The 17859-nt window shown below is 33.4% G+C and overlaps 1 protein-coding gene across 3 annotated transcripts in view; it reads right to left on the bottom strand.

Moving 5' to 3' along the window:
• The window catches only part of LOC150097208 (lysosomal alpha-glucosidase-like), a 139507-nt gene that overhangs the window by 25047 nt on the left and 96601 nt on the right, over positions 1 to 17859 (bottom strand). For all 3 annotated transcript variants that reach the window (XM_090407491.1, XM_090407492.1, XM_090407493.1), the window contains exons 12-14: positions 13753 to 13901; positions 13170 to 13254; positions 9544 to 9728 (exon numbers count right to left, since the gene is read on the bottom strand). In XM_090407491.1, the coding sequence (XP_090263617.1) occupies positions 9544 to 9728; positions 13170 to 13254; positions 13753 to 13901 (419 nt within the window). The remainder of the gene's footprint in view (positions 1 to 9543; positions 9729 to 13169; positions 13255 to 13752; positions 13902 to 17859) is intronic.

Below are 17859 nucleotides of genomic sequence, written 5' to 3'. Positions count from 1 at the left end.
AACATATAGAAATGTTTTGGGAAAACTTCGAGAAAGAGCAAAGCTATTAATAATGGTACCCACTAAATTTCTGTTGTGAACTAATCAATACTAATACCATGTTCCAAAACAAATATGTGCACAAATTCACATGGACAAGGAAGACAATAAAAAAATGTATCATTGACTATATTATTATTGATAGCAATATCTTCATGTTATTTCAGAACATACAGTGGTTTGAAATGGGTATAAATGAGCTTCATATTGAAAAGTAAAATATGAATAAAAGTTTTAAAAATAATGAAAGCTGAGAAATAATAATGAAAGCTTCAGAGTCAATAAAATATACAAATATTATTCAAAAAAAAACATATCAAACACTGGAGACTTCAGTGCTAGACTCTGAAAAAAATATTAAATATCTACCTGCCCAGCCATAACACTGATCTGCTACAGATATTGCAATGCTATGTGTATTAAAAAATAACGTGTGTGTGTGTGTGTGTGTGTGTGTGTGTGTGTGCAAGGCAGAACTGGCTACAACATTTAAATTGTGAATACAAGAACAAGTTATTGTGTTCATAATTTAAATGTTGTAGCCAATTCTTTTGTCTTGTTCTTGGATGAAGCTCATGACATATTGACTGAAATATATAAGAGTAATAAATTCTGGAAAAACTTTTATTGGGATTATATTGATCAAGTGTATATAATAAACAACTAAGTAATACCAACTAGTTTCACCAACTAAGTCTGTTGGCATCTTCAGGGTACATAACTGATGTAAGGCACTAAAAAGTAAAAAACTGTTACAAACTAAAATCAACCGATTCCAATTATATTAAACAAAGAACAGAGCGCATACAATACATTCATAGAGCGTGGATGATCTCACGTGTTGTTATTTAGGAATGTTCTATAGTTGGCACTATAATTCAGTTCTGGCAAGTTGAAGGATCTGATAAGGGTCTTCCAGATCACGGGCAAGATATCTTGCCCGTGATTTGGAAGACCCTAATTGGAATCGGTTGATTTTAGTTTGTAACAGTTTTTTACTTTTTAGTGCCTTACATCAGTTATGTACCCTGAAGATGCCAACAGACTTAGTTGGTGAAACTAGATGGTATAACTTAGTTGTTTATTATATACACTTGATCAATATAATCCCAATAAAAGTTTTTCCAGAGCTTTTTAGTCAAGAAAATTAAACGTTTTTAACAGTAATAAATTCTATTTAGTTTTCTCTTAGATGTGTGAAGCTGTTACTTAACATTACACTATGTCTAATATGTGTCTCTAGTCAATGTCTAGTAAATGATTATTTAAACAGATTAATAAAAAGTTTAGAAATTCTTAAATAACTGATTCTGCTGATGTTATTTTAGAAGCATTGCTTTCTTGTGGCCAGGGTACTTCCTGTAGTCATGACCAAGAAAAGAAACTGTTTCTAGTCATCATCACTGATGTGCAGTTTGTTGTATTCATCCATCAGGGTCACGCCACCTTCTGCATGGTACATTCCAGTCAGCTGCATTCTTGTTCAGGAAATCAGTGGGAAGTGACAGAGAAGAACCACAGAGTGTTCGATGTCACAAAGCCTTCCAGGTGAATAGAAATGATTACAGCTGTGTCTACTGTAGCCAGTGTATTTTCCATTCCATTTGACTACCTTCTCTGGACTTCTTCAAAGCTTTGACCTTTCACTTTGTCTCAAAAGAAACTGTCGACCCTTCTCTTAATGCATAGCATTATACAAGGTATAATGCTATGCATTAAGTAAGGAGATGTGCTTTGCATTATGGGATACTAAGGCAAGTGATGAGAAGTTATACCACCTTTGCCATGAGTTGCCCCAGTCCTGAAAATACTTCAGGCACAAACTTTGTTTGCTTACACTTGGATAAAGGATTAAACCAATATATAATTGGTAGCATAGCCAAGTGAAAAAACTTCCATCAATAGCAAATGCAATCAATTCCTCTGAAAGGTACCAAAGGTGCTCTAGGAATTTTCAGAGTGCAGCATTCATGATCACTACATTTACTTCCTTGTACAGGTAAATGTCCATCAGGAACTGCAAGTCATTCCTTGTGGCAGACACAGCAGATGGAGCTTGGAACCAGGCTTTAACATGGAGCCTAAGAGTTCAAGATTCCTTTCTGATCTTTCTTCATCTTGTTCTTGCTCTTTCCAAGATTTTAGCATTCTCTAAATATACCTTCAACTTCTTCACATACTTTTCAAATTTGTAGGTATTCTTGCCTCTTCTCAGATCACCAAAACATTCCAGGCTGTGCGATGGGATGCTTCCCTTGTTGTCAGTTTAATTACCTTTTTGTAATGAAAATACTATACTATGACTTCTTTTGCGGAAGGGAGTTTTGAGCGGAGCAAAGTAAGTGACATCTGTCCAATAAGCTATATTTTTGTTGTCTTCTGGGTAGCAACGCCATTCGCAAATGTGCTTGCCATTTTTATTGAAGACTTTTTAACAACGTTGTTATGATTATGCAAATATGTGTAGAGAAAAGAAGTTTGAAAATTCAAAAGAAGACTTGTTAAATATGTTCAGATTGCAAATATGAAAAGTTGTGGTTTGCTTATTATGCTACTTCGATATGTAAATTTCTAAATACCAGTGCGACCCTTAAACATTCAACTAATTTTTAAAAATTTTGAATGGATATTTTATGTATTATATATAACTAGGGATGCACTAAATATTTGGTTTTGCTTCGATAATTCAGCTGGCCAAAGCAGAAAAATTTCTGTTACATACATCATAGCAAATGCAGTCAGAAAAAAGTCTTCCCTTATCTTGCATCACTTAATAATACAAAAGTTGTTGAATTTGCTATAGGCTCTTTCTTTGGTGTTTTTATTTTAGTTGATGTTATGTAAAGTTGTTTATATCAGAGTCACAGGATGAGGAGAAGTGCACTATAGCAGAGAGAGAGAGAGAGAGAAAGAGTAAAAAAGTGACTGAGTTGATGGGATGGCCTCAAAGAGTGGAGAATTGTTATGCTTGTATACTAATGTATGAAGTATCAGAAATAAAAGGGCTGAGTTTGTAGCATTGATGAATCAGTATGCACAAAGATAATTGGCATAAGTGAAACTTGGTTGACTGAGGATGATATATGATCAGGACTTGAAATGGTGGGATATAGAATTTTCCCAAAGGATAGGAAGATGAAGAGAGGAGGGGGAGTACTGTTAATTGTAGCAGAGGAATTGTGTCCTTCAAGAGTCGAAGTGGAAAATAGTAGTACATGTGCAGATTTTGAAGGTGTTTGGTGTGAAGTTGAAATTAGTATAATAGTTCATCTAGTAGGATGATGTTACAGGTTAGGGAATGTGGAAAGCATCGATTGTGAAATGCTTAGACAAATTAGTTGGGCAAGTAAAAGGAAGATTATCCTAATGGGAGATTTTAATTATAGGAATGTGGATTGGAAAGAAGAGTGAATTTGTTGAGTTTCAGTATGTGATGGAAGCAACATGAGGTTTATTTGTGTTATATTTGGTGATATTCTCACAGGATGTGGTTGTGAATGAGTTATCAACACTGCCACCTGTTGGTGAAAATGATCATGAGGTATTGGTTTGGAAGGTAGACAAACAGGAAAAAGTTGTTATCAAGAAGGTCTATATGTGGAACTATAAGATGGGTGATTATCAGAAGCTCCGTAGTCAAGTAGCATCAATACACTGGGTTGAAGAATTGTATAAAAAAGATGTTGACAATGCACACGGGAAATGATATGACAGTATCTAACACAAACAATGTATAACTGCATACCAACAGTTAAGCAAATAAATACAGCAGGAGTAAGATGGATGAATAGCAAAACCAAACAAGCAGTGTTACAAAAGAAATTGTTATGAAGTACGAGACAGTTTGTAGTGAACAGATGCATGAAGAATATAAAGTGCAGGCCAGAAAAGTGACAAGCATGGTTAAAAAAAAAAAAAAGAAAGAAAGTAGAAATGACAGGAGATTGGCCATTCAGGTCAAAGCTAATCCAAGGGATTTTTTTCTGCAAAAATTTTATGTAGCAAGCAAGAGAAAAACTAATTATGGTGAGATAATCAGAGGTGATCAAGTGTTGCTCGGGTTAGATGTTAATAAGGCTGTGGGAATGGATGACATATAACCACATATTTTTAAAGAATGTGCAAAAGAATTAGCCAATCCCTTGTCCTGCTTATTTAATTAAAGTCTTGCAGTGGGGAAGGTTACTAAGGAGCAGAAAGAAGGCAAAATAATACTTTTCTGCAAGCATGGTTCAAGAACAGAAATTTCCAATTACAGACCAGTCTGTACATTTGCAGTTGTGATCAAAGTGTTGGAAATATTGGTTAGAACTAGAATACAGGATTAGGATAATGAACATAACATTCTCTATGATGGTCAGCATGGTTTTGTGAAGGGCAGGTTTTGTTTTTACCAATCTGCTTATGTTTTATGATAAGGAAGAATCATGTACAGTGATATTCTTTGACTTTGCAAAAGCATTTGATAGATTACCACATGATAAGTTGGTGCACATGCTGCAGAGGAAAAGAATAAATAATATATTGGTTAGATGGATTGGAGATTGGCTCTGAAAAATACCAGCAAGTTGTGCAAAATGAAGCCATGTCTCAGAAAAGGAAGATGACCTGTGGCATACCTCAGGGTTCTGTTCTTGGGCCCCTACTGTTTAACTTGTTTGTTAATGATATTTCATGTGGATTGAGTGGGGATCTTCAAATGCTTGCCAATGATGCAAAGTTAGGTAGAATTATCAGGAGTAGTGCTGATGTTAATTCTGTACAGGAAGATTTGAACAGACTTTTAGCTTGGACAAATGAGTGGAGTTGCAGTTTTAATGTTAATAAATGCAAGGTGTTGGATTCTGAATGAGGAGAATTGGAAATTATTAATACTTCATTCAGAGTCCAACATAATCTGCCATTCCCTAAGCCAAATTTGCTCATTAGACTAATAATCTCTTATTAATAGTATGCTATTTATATGATTTCTTTCAAGTTATGTTTATTAATATTTATTTTTTCATTTATTATTTTGAGATGAAGTGCAATTGTGAAAACTGTGTATTAAATATCGCTTATTATTATGAAATTAATATTACTAAAACAGAGTAAAATATGCAATCTTATTATGCTATCAGTAAAATGTAATGTATCCAAGTAATTCTTCAAAATAAGACTTGATTGGTTGTCGTGAGAAATTATGTTATTTTTAGCCAGCGCATGCTTTAGCGTGAGTTACTGTATAGTATACAAGAAGCCAATTCGGAATCAATAAAACCAGTTAGGACCAGATTTTGGCGGGAAAGGAGAGTAGGATGTCATGAGCAATACAGGAAAAAGAAGAACAGAGTAAAAAGAGAAAAATAACCTGGGGTTGAATGGAGTAGGAAGGACTGGGAACTGCTCTATATTTTGACTTATCTTTCTTCGAGTTCTCATTCTTTTATAAATGCCTATCGCCTCGCAGAAGGATAGCGTTGGACGAAAGGATAATAAGAATGAGTAAGAAATATTTAAATGTAGGCAATTACGAGCAAGAAGATAAATTCTCCCGAGTTAACTAATCAGTTATTGAAACCAAGGATTCTATAATATTTGTGTGCTCTCAAAGTGTTCACTTGAATACTTTCAAGAACTCCTTGGTTCTTGAAAGTATTCAAGAGCCAAGGAGTGTTTCTAGAATACTTAAATATAAAAAGCTAATAAGCTTCATTTCGGTGATGTAAACATTATTTAAATTATTTAAATGTGTTTTTACATTATGGAAAATACCTAAGAATAGCGATCAGAACTTTACCACCTTTGCTACGAGTTGTCCGGTATTGTACTATGCACTAGGGTCACTTGCATTAGTTCATGCTAGTGATCGGCGATACTTTATAGTTTACTATATTCGGCATGAAACTCTCTGATTCCAATCTTTGAGTTTCTTATTCGGTTTTAAAACAATGTGGGATTTAATATCCCCTTAATTTAAATAGTGTTTCTAGGATTCTTGATAATGAGGAAGCTATACTGTTTATAACGGTAAGGATATCTTTTCTAGGCCTCATGTGAATTAGCGAAGCTTGTTTCTGGAGAACTTGATATAGTTCATATTGCTGAAATTAATCAAGATTGAATGTGTGATATAATTCTAGTAGCAAGGCTTATACGTTGGTCATACTTAAGTGGTAATTAGTTTACAGAATTAACAATGCATATAAAGTATATTAATTAAAGATAACTTTAATAAATCACTTCTATATTTCGGCAACGTCACGCTGCCATCTTCAGAAACATAAAGATATGGTATGTGCACGCAGGCACTAACAAAAGCAAATGAGGAAGAAAGCAAGAAACTAATATTGTTCCTAAAGTCCTAATGGTGCCCTCTGGTGGGCTAATTTGGTTGTCTTGGCAGTTGGGTTGAAGTTCTCAAAATGTAGGTCTCCCAAATTTGGAATAGTTTCATGCACCCAAATTTGTTGAGGTTAGGAACGTTTTTTAGAGCTGCTGAAGATTCCTTGAATAATCTTTCGTATTTAAACTTGCTGCAGTGTATAATTTTTGTTTTCTTCCAACGAATTCTACGGTGGGTATCTAAGGCATGGTCTGCCAGCCCAGAGCGGCTGTACTGGTGAAACCGGATGTAGTCTTTGTGTTCTGAAATCCTGATATTTGTTGTTCTGCCTGTTTGGCCAAAGTAGGACAATCTGCAGCTGCAAGGGACCTGGTATACACCAGGTAGGTCTAGGGGAAGTGCCGCTCTACCAAAAACCAACCACTTCCCCTAGACCTACCTGTTCCAACATAAAACACAATGTTCCAACATAAACCAAATTCACATGGAGAAAAGAGGCAAGGAATAAGAAAAGTCTCATTGACTATGTTATTGTTGATAGTGATGTTTTCCCACTGGTGCAGGACACCAGAGTGTACAGAGGATTTGAAATTAGAAGTGATCACCATTTAGTCTTGAGCAGAATAAAATTGAATTTCATATTGAAAAGAAGAACATGTAAGAAAGCTTTAAAGTGAATAAAAGTTGAGCAGCTCTCAGATGTGAACTGTAGACTAAAATACATAAAGATCATTGAAGGAAAAATGAAAGAGTTTGAGAACAGGAACCAAACCTTGAAGAAAATCCTGATTGATTCAGCTAAAGAGGCATGTGGTGAAGTAGTCTGCAAGGATAGAAAAATTAGAACTCCATGGTGGACACAGTAAGTTAAAGAGGCAGTTAAGGAAAAGAAGAAAGCATAGCAAAAGTTCCTGGCAAATAAGTCAGCTTTTGCTCATAGAGAATACAGAGACAAATGTAAGAAAGCTAAACACTGTGTAAAACTAGCTAAACAAAAGTCATGGGAGGACTTTGGCAAGAACATAGAAAATAAATATCAAGAAGATGGCAAAATATTCTGGAGGTTGTTGAAGAAGCTTAGGAATGGAGGAAAGAGTGCTGTAAAAGGAGTTAGAGATGATAAAGGTAAAATGAAAACGGGAGAAAAAGATATCATTGAAGTATGGAGTAATTACTTTGAAAATTTGCTAAATGAAACAAGCAGTGATGACAGCACAGTGATAAAAAAACACTGACCAGGCATGCAGTCAGGAATACATATCCATACTTAAAGTAGAAAAAGCCATCAAAGTCTTGAAATGTGGAAAGGCAGCAGGAGTAGACGATATTCGATCAGAAATACTGAAGTATGGTGGTATAAGAGTCTTACAATGGCTGCACTGCATAGTTCTGAAAGCCTGGACAGAGGGACGAATTCCTGATGATTGGAGTAGAGCTCTCATAGTACCCATATATAAAAAGGGAAATAAAACTGAATGTCAGAATTACAGAGGTATATCCCTATTGAGTGTTCCTGGTAAGATATATGCAAGTATACTTGAGAAACGGTTGAGAAGAATTGTGGAAGAAAAGCTTGGTGAAGAACAAGCTGGATTCAGGCAAAATAGAAGCTGTCAGGATCAGATCTTCACTTTACGACAAATAGTTGAGAAAATATGGGAATATAACAAAGATCTGTATTTAAGTTTTGTCGATTTGGAAAAGGCATATGACAAGGTGCCAAGAGAGAAGCTATTCAATACGCTACAGTTATATGGTGTCAATGGGGCATTATATCAAGCAATACTTAGTCTTTATTTGAGTTGTAAGTCAACAGTTAGAATTGAAGGAAGTACCAGAAGATGGTTTAATGTTAAATCTGGTGTGAGACAAGGATGTACATTATCCCCTCTGTTATTAATTATCTATATGGATCACATTATGAAGTGGTATTAAACAGGATATCAAAATTGGAGATGTTAATGTCAGCTCTTTGCTTTATGCAGACAATGTTATACTTCTAAATAAATCCGCTAAAAATCGGCAAGATTCTCTGGCTAAATTGAATAACTGTTGTAATATATATATATATAATATGAAGCTCAGCATTAAAAAGACAAAGACAATGAAAATAGGCAGAAGCATTGAAAATATCGACTGCATGGTGAATGGAGAACCTATGGAACAAGTAAAACATTTCAGCTACTTGGGCACGATTTTTAGTGAAGATGGTAAATTAAATATGGAAATAGACAACAGAATCAACAAAGCTGGTATGGTAGGAAGTCTAATTGAATAAATTCATATGGAATAAGAGAGAAATTAGTCAGAACACTAAATTAGCTGTAATCAAGACAGTGTTCAAACCAGTTTTAACTTATGGATCTGAGAGCTGGGTCAGAAGTAAAACACTTGACCAAAGACTAGAGACTGCAGATATGAGAGTCCTGAGAAAAATTAAAGGTGTGAACAGGTGGCATCAATGGCAATATCATATTAAAAACGAGAATATTAGGATAGAACTTGACATTGTCAGCATCCAGGAATGCGTTATCAAAGCGTTATCAGGTGGTATGGTCACTTAAACAGAATGAGCGAGGAAAGATTAGCAAAACAAGTGCTCTCTGCCAAGTTGGCAGGAAAACAACCCAGAGGAAGACCAAGATATAGGTGTATTGATACGGTACAAAGTTCCTTAGACGATAGAAATATAAGATCTGGTAATGTTGGAGTCTTGACAAGTAAGAGACTGATTTGGAGGAAAATTGTAGATAGGAAGTTAGTAATGAAGTAAATTTTTCATGTAGTACTATCGTATCCTGTACACCCCTTGAGGGTACATGGCAGGAATTTAATGATGATGATTATCTATAATGGGATTGTGTCAAAATGTTAATATACATAAAACCACATAATATGGAAATAGGAAAAACACATAATATGTGATCCATTATGCTTTTTGCATATGCAGAAGGATTAGTCACATTACATCAAAAACATCTGCTAATATATTATTCAAATCTATAATGCTACTTTCATATAAAAATATTTATTTGGAGACAGTTGCATGCTTCTTATCGGTTAACTTTATGAATATAACTAAAGTCTACTACTGTACATGTGAAATTATATTTTGTTTTCATCAGAATTAAGCCAAGTAGAACACAGAGAAAGAAAACTTTTCTGTACTTGGAACTCACATCTCTGTAGTAGTAGTTGCATTTTCTGGTAGATGTACAGGAATAATATAACCACCACGGGCAACTCCACTGATAGAAGTCAAAGGAGAACTGAAAGTGTAACTGGCTCCAGTGCTGCTAATTTCTGTTCCATTGAGATAATACCACATATCACAGGGCAGGTAACCTGTCACTTCTTCAACACCCTGAAAAAACAGGGAAGGGGGGGAGTATAATTTTAAAAATAGTGTCACTGTATCATTTGAAATACAGTGTTTTATTTACCTGCTTTTGCAACTAGTATGCAATAATTATCTTAATACTGACTTTATTAAATTTATTGAAAGTTTTTTCACTCGGTTCTACTATAAGTTAAAGATGATAAGAAATTATGTTCTTGGTTTCATCCTTTATCCAAGTATGGTTTCATCCTTGGTTTCATCCTTTATCCATCCTTTATAGACATGTATAATGTCTGTAAGGATATGTGCCTTGCATTATGGGATACTAAGGCAAATGATGTGAAGTCATTAGCCTCTATATAGTAGTAGCCCAGGTGTGAAGTTACTTCACATGCAAACTTTGTTTGCTTACACTTGGATAAAGGATGAAACATGATTTCTTGTCATCTTTAACTTATTTTATTAAATTTACTTTATAAATTTTTCTGACAATGCTAACAGTGGCGGCTGGTGAAAATTTTAAGTAGGGGTGCTGCATAAAAAAAAAACAACAAAAAAAACTTTTTTTTTCTTAATCAGTAACTAAATTCGTTAATTTATTAATAAATAAATTTACATATTAAAAAATTTCTTTATTAAAAATATTTCATCCTCACCACGAACAAACACCAATAATAAAAGTTTCGTATCAATAGCAATGACAAGCGCAAACGAATATCAGCGTTAGATCGCAGTGTATTTGTTTTGTGTAACGATAATTGAAAAAAATATAATTCTTTTCATATTTTCAACAGTGACACTCATCATAATTCAGCCTTGTATCTATAATAAATAAATAATTATATATTATTTTAACAAAAAATAGTTCACCATGCACATGCACCAGTAATAAATGTTCCATACCTCACAGAAATAACGCGCGCAATAATAAGATACACTGCCCAGATGGCAGTGTATCTAATGATGTAACATGTAATGACAAGCGCAAACGAATATCCGCGTTAGATTGCAATGCATTTGTTTCATGTAACGATAATTGAAAAAATATAATTCTTTTCATATTTTCAACAGTGACACTCATCATAATTCAGCTTTGTATCTATAATAAATAAATAATTATATAATTAACGGCTATATTAGCCTTTTTTTGTTTAGCAGTGTCCCTTATATTTAATACATTGGCTAACATAACTCAAAAGGGTGTATATATATATATACATATATATATATATTAGGGCATTATGGGCGAGTATAGAAGGCAATTATGGCAGAATAAATGTGGAAAAATTATATACATACCTTGATTTTGGTTTAAAAGATGCCTTCTAAATCTTATGTGTAAATCTTATGTGTAAACTGGGGCAATATACATTATTAATAGTAACCCGGGTTCCCAAACTTATTTCCCGTGTCTCAAGTACATCCCCATGTTCTTTCTCTCTTCCCCCCCCCTTCAACAAGAGCTTTGATTTAGAAGGCATCTTTTAAACCAAAATCAAGGTATGTATATAATTTTTCCACATTTATTCTGCCATAATTGCCTTCTATACTCGCCCATAATGCCCTAATATATATATATATATATATATATATATATATATATATATATATATATATATATATATATATATATATACCCCTTTTGAGTTATGTTAGCCAATGTATTAAATATAAGCGACACTCCTAAACAAAAACAGGCTAATATAGCCGTTAATTATATTAATAATGTTTATGAGGAGTAGCATGGGAATTTTCCAGAATTTATACTTAAATAATTATATGTTATTTTAAGAAAATAAGATAAGATTTGCAAAAAATAGTTCACCACGAACAGGCACCAATAATAAATGTTTCATATCTCACAGAAATAACGCGCACAAGCTTATGATACACTTCCCAAGCGGCAGTGTATCTAATGACATAACGTGCAATGACAAGTGCAAACGAATGTTGCCGTTAGATTACAGTGCATTTGTTTCATAATCTAAAGCATTAATAGAACAATTCCAATTATTAACTATTCAATCAATGTCAAAATATAAGCTGTAACCATTTATAGACTGTTGTAAGCATTGTTATTATTTATAAACACAAACAAAATTTATTTTTTTCATTTTTTCCTTGGGGTGCTGCAGTGTTGCAGTGCTTATGTATACGGGCTGCCACTGAATGCTAACTAACTGATAAATATTATTAGAGCTTGGACATAGGACACGTTACATTACATTCATTATTTAATTCGTGATTCATTTTTCTTTCTGATTATGTAACTGAAGCTCTTGTGTACTGATATAACTAAAATATTTTCTTCTGATGGAAGAAAGTTTCACACTGTGATCTGTTTAATGATGTTGAATCAAAGTATATTTCCACCAAAATTAAGAATATTTTATTAGCATTGTCCTGGAATTTCTTATTTAAATTGCATTAAACTTTCACATTGAACAAGCTATTCCTCTGCATGGATCCAAGAAACAGCTTGTTCTATTTATCTCCTACTATCTCCTAAAATCAGTTTCACACTTGAAATAGAAGAAGTTTTTTGAACATATTAATCAGTCAGAATGAATGTAAATATGAAGTATACACAATGAAAAGGAATGTGGAGATATCTATATGTCATAATGCACCAACTACCCAGCATAGAAAATGTGGTATCATTTAGCACCCTGAGGGATAGAATATATGCTATACTGAGTGACAATGAGAAGTAAAGGCCAAAGTTCAAACAACTAAAACACAATATCCTAATAAAAATGGTTACAAATACTAAAACTGTCATTTCCATCTCACAAGAAACAACCAGAGTCATCTAAATAGACCAGACAGGCAGTTCCTTGGGAGGGGGGGGGGAATATAGGGAGAAAGAAATATATTAAAGAAATGCATAAAAGTTAAACATAAATCTAGTTTAACTTTCCATACAACTAGAGATACAAATAACATTATTTGTCAACAAATCAAAATGCCTTCTAAGAGTTCAAAGAAGCATTGAAAATGATTCATTAACCCACACAATATTAATAATAAAGATTTAATACTGAACCACTGGTGATGTACCCATATAAAACAGTTTAACTTAGCAGAAATGGATATGCAAATCAGATGGATGATGATACTTAAATTTGACATTAATGAAATCTCAGTGAAGAATTTTACCTGAAGCTATCTAACAGTTTTTTACATTTTGAAAGATGTAATTGATGATGTGTATTTAACATCTTACACTAGTATCTTTATATTATCTTTGAAAAAAAAAAAAAACAGTCCACAGAGTTTTAAAAACTAATACATGTAAGTAAATTAATATTATGCTATGGATATATAATGCATCTCATATGTTATGAAAAACAGCCACAATAGTAAGATTTAGCTTTAGTAAAATTATAAAAATTTGTTACTAAAGTTTATTAAGAGTCAAACAAAAATTGAAGGTATTTTAATAACTAAAAAGAGTGAACTCACAGACTCCAAAACTGGAATAATCATTAAAGCTGGTCCCCAGAAGAACTGTGTGTCTATGTTATATGTATTTTCATCTTTTGGATATCTAGAAAACAAGCATACACAGAATAATTATACAATAATTGCAAAATATGTACTGTCATATCTATAAATATAATTCTCATATATCTCAGATCTTTCATTATCTAAATTAAAATCACAGACATACAAAAAAAGTCACACAAACAGAAAAATAAAATAAAATAAATAAAACATTTATAAACATTAAATGTGTTTCAGGATGAACCATGCCACTGAAAAGAAAACAAGAAAAGAGACTGTCCAGGGTCATTTTGATTATACTATAAGCTTGTTTTTCTAAATGAAAAAAAAAAAAAGAAGAAGATATGTTAAATTAACTAGTTTTATTACCATTAACTTACATGGAGCATATTTCTCTGAAGATTCAATAACATTTGAAGCAGCAAGGTACCCACAAAAAGGTGTCATCTCATCTTTTAGTATTCACAGTGGAGCACAATGGAATTATCACTTCAAAAAGAAATATTAAACTACAGATATAATCATAAAAAAATTTACTTACTCATAAAATATAGCACGTGCAACTGTTTCTCCATAAACGTGGCTTCTGTAGAAAAGCGTGTATAGGTAAGGCAAGAATATATACCTAAGCATAAGAGAATGTCTTGCAGCTTCAGTCACTACATGTCCAAGTGCCACTGGATCTTGATCCTATAGAGAAAAATCAATCCTTATTATTCATATAATAATTTTAGAATATTTAGTTCATTATCTATGCCATAATAAACCTATGCAAGTGGAAATTTAAAAGAACTAGCTCAGTCATTAACAATGATGACAGCCTTTGACCGAAAAGACCTGGGTTTAAATCCTGTCTAGGTCACAACTCTTATAAAGGCTTTTTAACTGATGGAGTTAGTATTTCTTATCATACAGAGGTGGCAGGGATTTCTTTCACCTGGAAACAGCAAGTACTTTTTTCATTTTGCAAGACAGAAAATAAGTGAGAAGAACAGAAGTAATTAAGAGATGCAAACTTTGTAGATGGGATTTATTCATTTAACCCAATCACAGTACTAATATACCATAGGCTCACAACCTTTTGTGAATGGAAGTCACATAAAAAAGATAAATAAAAAAAAACTGCCATATCACAGTATTAATTAGAATTTTATACAGTTAAGTTACTTGTCCATTACTCAAATTTAATATTGTTTCAATATAGTCTAAATTTTCAGATATTCCTACGTTTTTTTTCCATCTCATCTTCAGCATATTAAGCTCAATGCTTTAACAGCCAAGTAACTTAACTTCATAGAAATGTAATTAATACTGTGATATGACAGATTTTTTAAATTAATTTTTTTTTATGTAGCCCACTCACAGAAGGTTGTAAGATGTAAGACTTTAGCATATTTGTACTGTGAATGGATTAAACTCATTTTGTAAGATTGGAACTGGACTGTTAAAGGGTGTTGGGTGGCTGCTGCACATAGCAGCATTTCAATGGATCTGGTAAAGAGAGAGAGAGAGAGAGAATTATTGATGTTAGTTCTGGGAATATGACAAGATCTATACTTAAGTTTTGTAGATCAGGAGAAAGGCATATGACAAGGTGTCCAAGAGAAAAGCTTTTCAAAACATTTGAAGTGTATGTGGTGAATGGAACATTATACAGAGCAATACATAGTCTATAATTAAGTTGTCAGTCACCAATTAGAATTGAAGGGAATACAGGAAGATGGTTTGATGTAAAATCAGGGATAAGACAAGGATGCACATTATCTCCACTCTTATTCATCATCTATATGGATGCATAAGATGAAAGAAGGTGTCATTAGGTCTGATATTAGAATTGCAGATGATGTTGTATTCCTAAACACGTCTAGTGCAAGTCTCCAGGATTCTCTAACTAAATTGAACAACAGCTGTAACAAATTTGGCATGAAAATCAGCAATAAAAAACCAAAACTATGAAAATAGGCAGAAACATAGAAAACTTCAGCTGCATTCTGAATGGAGATCCTATGGAACAAGTAAAATATTTCAGCTATTTAGGCACAGTTTTTAGTGAAGATAGCAGGCTAAATCTGGAAATAGGCAACAGAATAAGCAAAGTTGGTATGGTGGGTAGCCAGCTGAATAAATTTATATGGAATAAGAGAGAAATTAGTCAAAACACCAAACTAACAATATACAAACCAGTTTTAAGTTATGGATTTGAGCATTTGGTTAGAAATAAAGTACTTGATCAAAGACTAAAGACCACAGATATGAAGGCTCTGAGAAAAATTAGGATAGTGAACTACTGTTATCGATGGCAGAATCATGTTAAAAATGCAGATATTAGAAAGGAACTTGACATTATTAGCATTCATGAATGTGTCAGCAGAGCTAATCTAAGGTGATGTGGCCACTTAAATAGAATGGGTGAGGAAAGGTTAGCAAAACAGATGTTTGATGCCAAGATGACAGGAGAGAGAGAGAGAGATCCAGAGGAAGATCAAGGTCTAGGTGGAGTAAAAAGTGTCTTAGAAGAGAGAAATATAAGATCTAATAATATTGGATTCTTGTGGAAAGGCTTAGACGTTGGTTATGCATTTTCACTATATTATTTAAGGAAATTACAATGTACTAGGATATACATTAAAATAAATTTTAATATATTTCTATATTTCGGCAACGTCACGTTGCCATTTTCAAGAACTTAAGTACAAGACACGTGCACGTAGGCACAACACAACAATAAGTGAGGAAGAAGTATGAAGCTGTTATTTCTCCTAAAGTCCTGATGGTGCCCTCTAGTGGGCAATGTTGGTATTCTTGGGCGACTGGGCTGAAGGTCTTCTGATGTAGGTTTCCCAAATTTGAGGAAGTCTCATGCAGCCAAATTTGTTGAGGTTTGGATCGTTTCTTAGAGCTGAAGTTGATTCTATGAAAAGCCTTTCATATTTGTATTTGCTACGGTGTATTATCCTTTTTTATCGGTGTATTTTACGGTGTGTTATCCTTATTATTGGTTTCACCAATACAGCCACTCTGGTCTTGCTGATCATGTGCTGGATACCTACCATAGAATACGGTAGAAGAAAGCCAGGATAATACACCATAGCAAATACAGATATGAAAGGCTTTTCATAGAATCAGCTCTAAGAAATGATCATTTAATGGCAATGGAGCCATAATGCTCAGAATAGACAGTCTTCATGTTTAAGAACTGCACTTAATTTCAGTCCTCAACTGGAATTTGGCATATTTTATTTTAATTGACCAAAAACTGTATAATAAAGTTGTTTTTCCTACCTCAGAGTGTATTTTACATGTTATTTTTCTGACTTTAAAATGAGAAATCCACAAGTTTAGTTGGAAGTGAGTGAATGCATGCAGACTACCAGGAAGTAGCACAACTCGCATTAACAACTATAAACGTGAAGACATTGCTTTGAGATTGGAATAGAATTTTGTGTGTGTGTGTGTGTGTGTGTGTGTGTGTGTGTGTGTGTGTGTGTGGTGATGTTGGTGACTGACCACTAGAAGATACAAATCTAAAAAGATTCTGTCAGTATTGTTTTAATGAATAAACTGTAATACTGTTTTAGGAGAAAGTTATATCCTTTAATGATTGGGCTACTATTGCTGTCCATACTAAAGTGTGCTATCACATAATTTGGAGAAAGAACATTGTAATTGTTTTTGAGAAAAATTATTATTTCTACTTTAATAATGTTCCTTATGTGATGCTTGCACATTTTAAAACATTTTGTATTATATACTGGAGACAGAAATAGAAACATTTTTAAATGGAAGGATTATCTCAACAAACTAATGTCAAGTCAACAGAGTTTATGCTTAAGCTGTTCTTTGTGAATATTTTACAAAGCAGGTTATGGTAAAAGTTTTACACTGAAGTCTTTCAAGATAGAACAAGTTTATTGTTTTCCCTCAAGAGAGTTTTTTGAAAGAAGAAGAATGCAACTTTGAATCAGAGCAAAGAGTTCTTGTTTGAACTGATTATGTTACACGTGGGCATAATGGAAAATTAATTTTGCAAACATTGAAGGGATTAACAACATAATTTTGTTTGTCAAACTTTAGTTTGATCAAGATCCTTATATTCTGTAATCCATCTCCATAACTTGTTTTCTTTGACTATTAGTGAAGGTCCAGTATATTGACCTATGGATGCACTTGCATCCAGAGTTTCTATACCACCTGATACATCTTAATTTTCCTTGAGGCCTTATGGCTCCATAAAATACCATTCATGATTCAAATAGCTGCTCAAGCCTCTCCTGTTCAAAATGTAATGTCTATTGGCTGGCTCCATCATCCACTGATTTTATGGTTCCCACCTCTAACTCAAGATCTGTTGCACTGTTACCTCCAACTACTAGATACTTGGTTTTTAAGAAATTGACTTTCCACCCACAACATTTATATGTATCCAATAGTTTGTATATATGTATCCAATATTCCTGTTTACAGAATATTGCTTCCTTTTATCTTCAGTATATAGTACACGCTGTCTTAAAATATGCAAACATCGCATGAAGAACATTTATTATTATTATTGTATGGGTGCCTCCATGGAGTCCGAAGCCTCATTGCAGGAGACCTAAACTTTCCACTCAATCTATTATACCTTTCCTTGAACCCATTAACAGAGAAA

The sequence above is a fragment of the Typopeltis vanoorti genome, chromosome 17, assembly GCF_054136105.1.
Source record: "Typopeltis vanoorti isolate ZY-2024b chromosome 17, IOZ_Tvanoo_1.0, whole genome shotgun sequence".
Lineage (NCBI taxonomy): Eukaryota > Metazoa > Arthropoda > Arachnida > Uropygi > Thelyphonidae > Typopeltis > Typopeltis vanoorti.
This window is presented reverse-complemented; position numbering and strand designations above follow the sequence as displayed.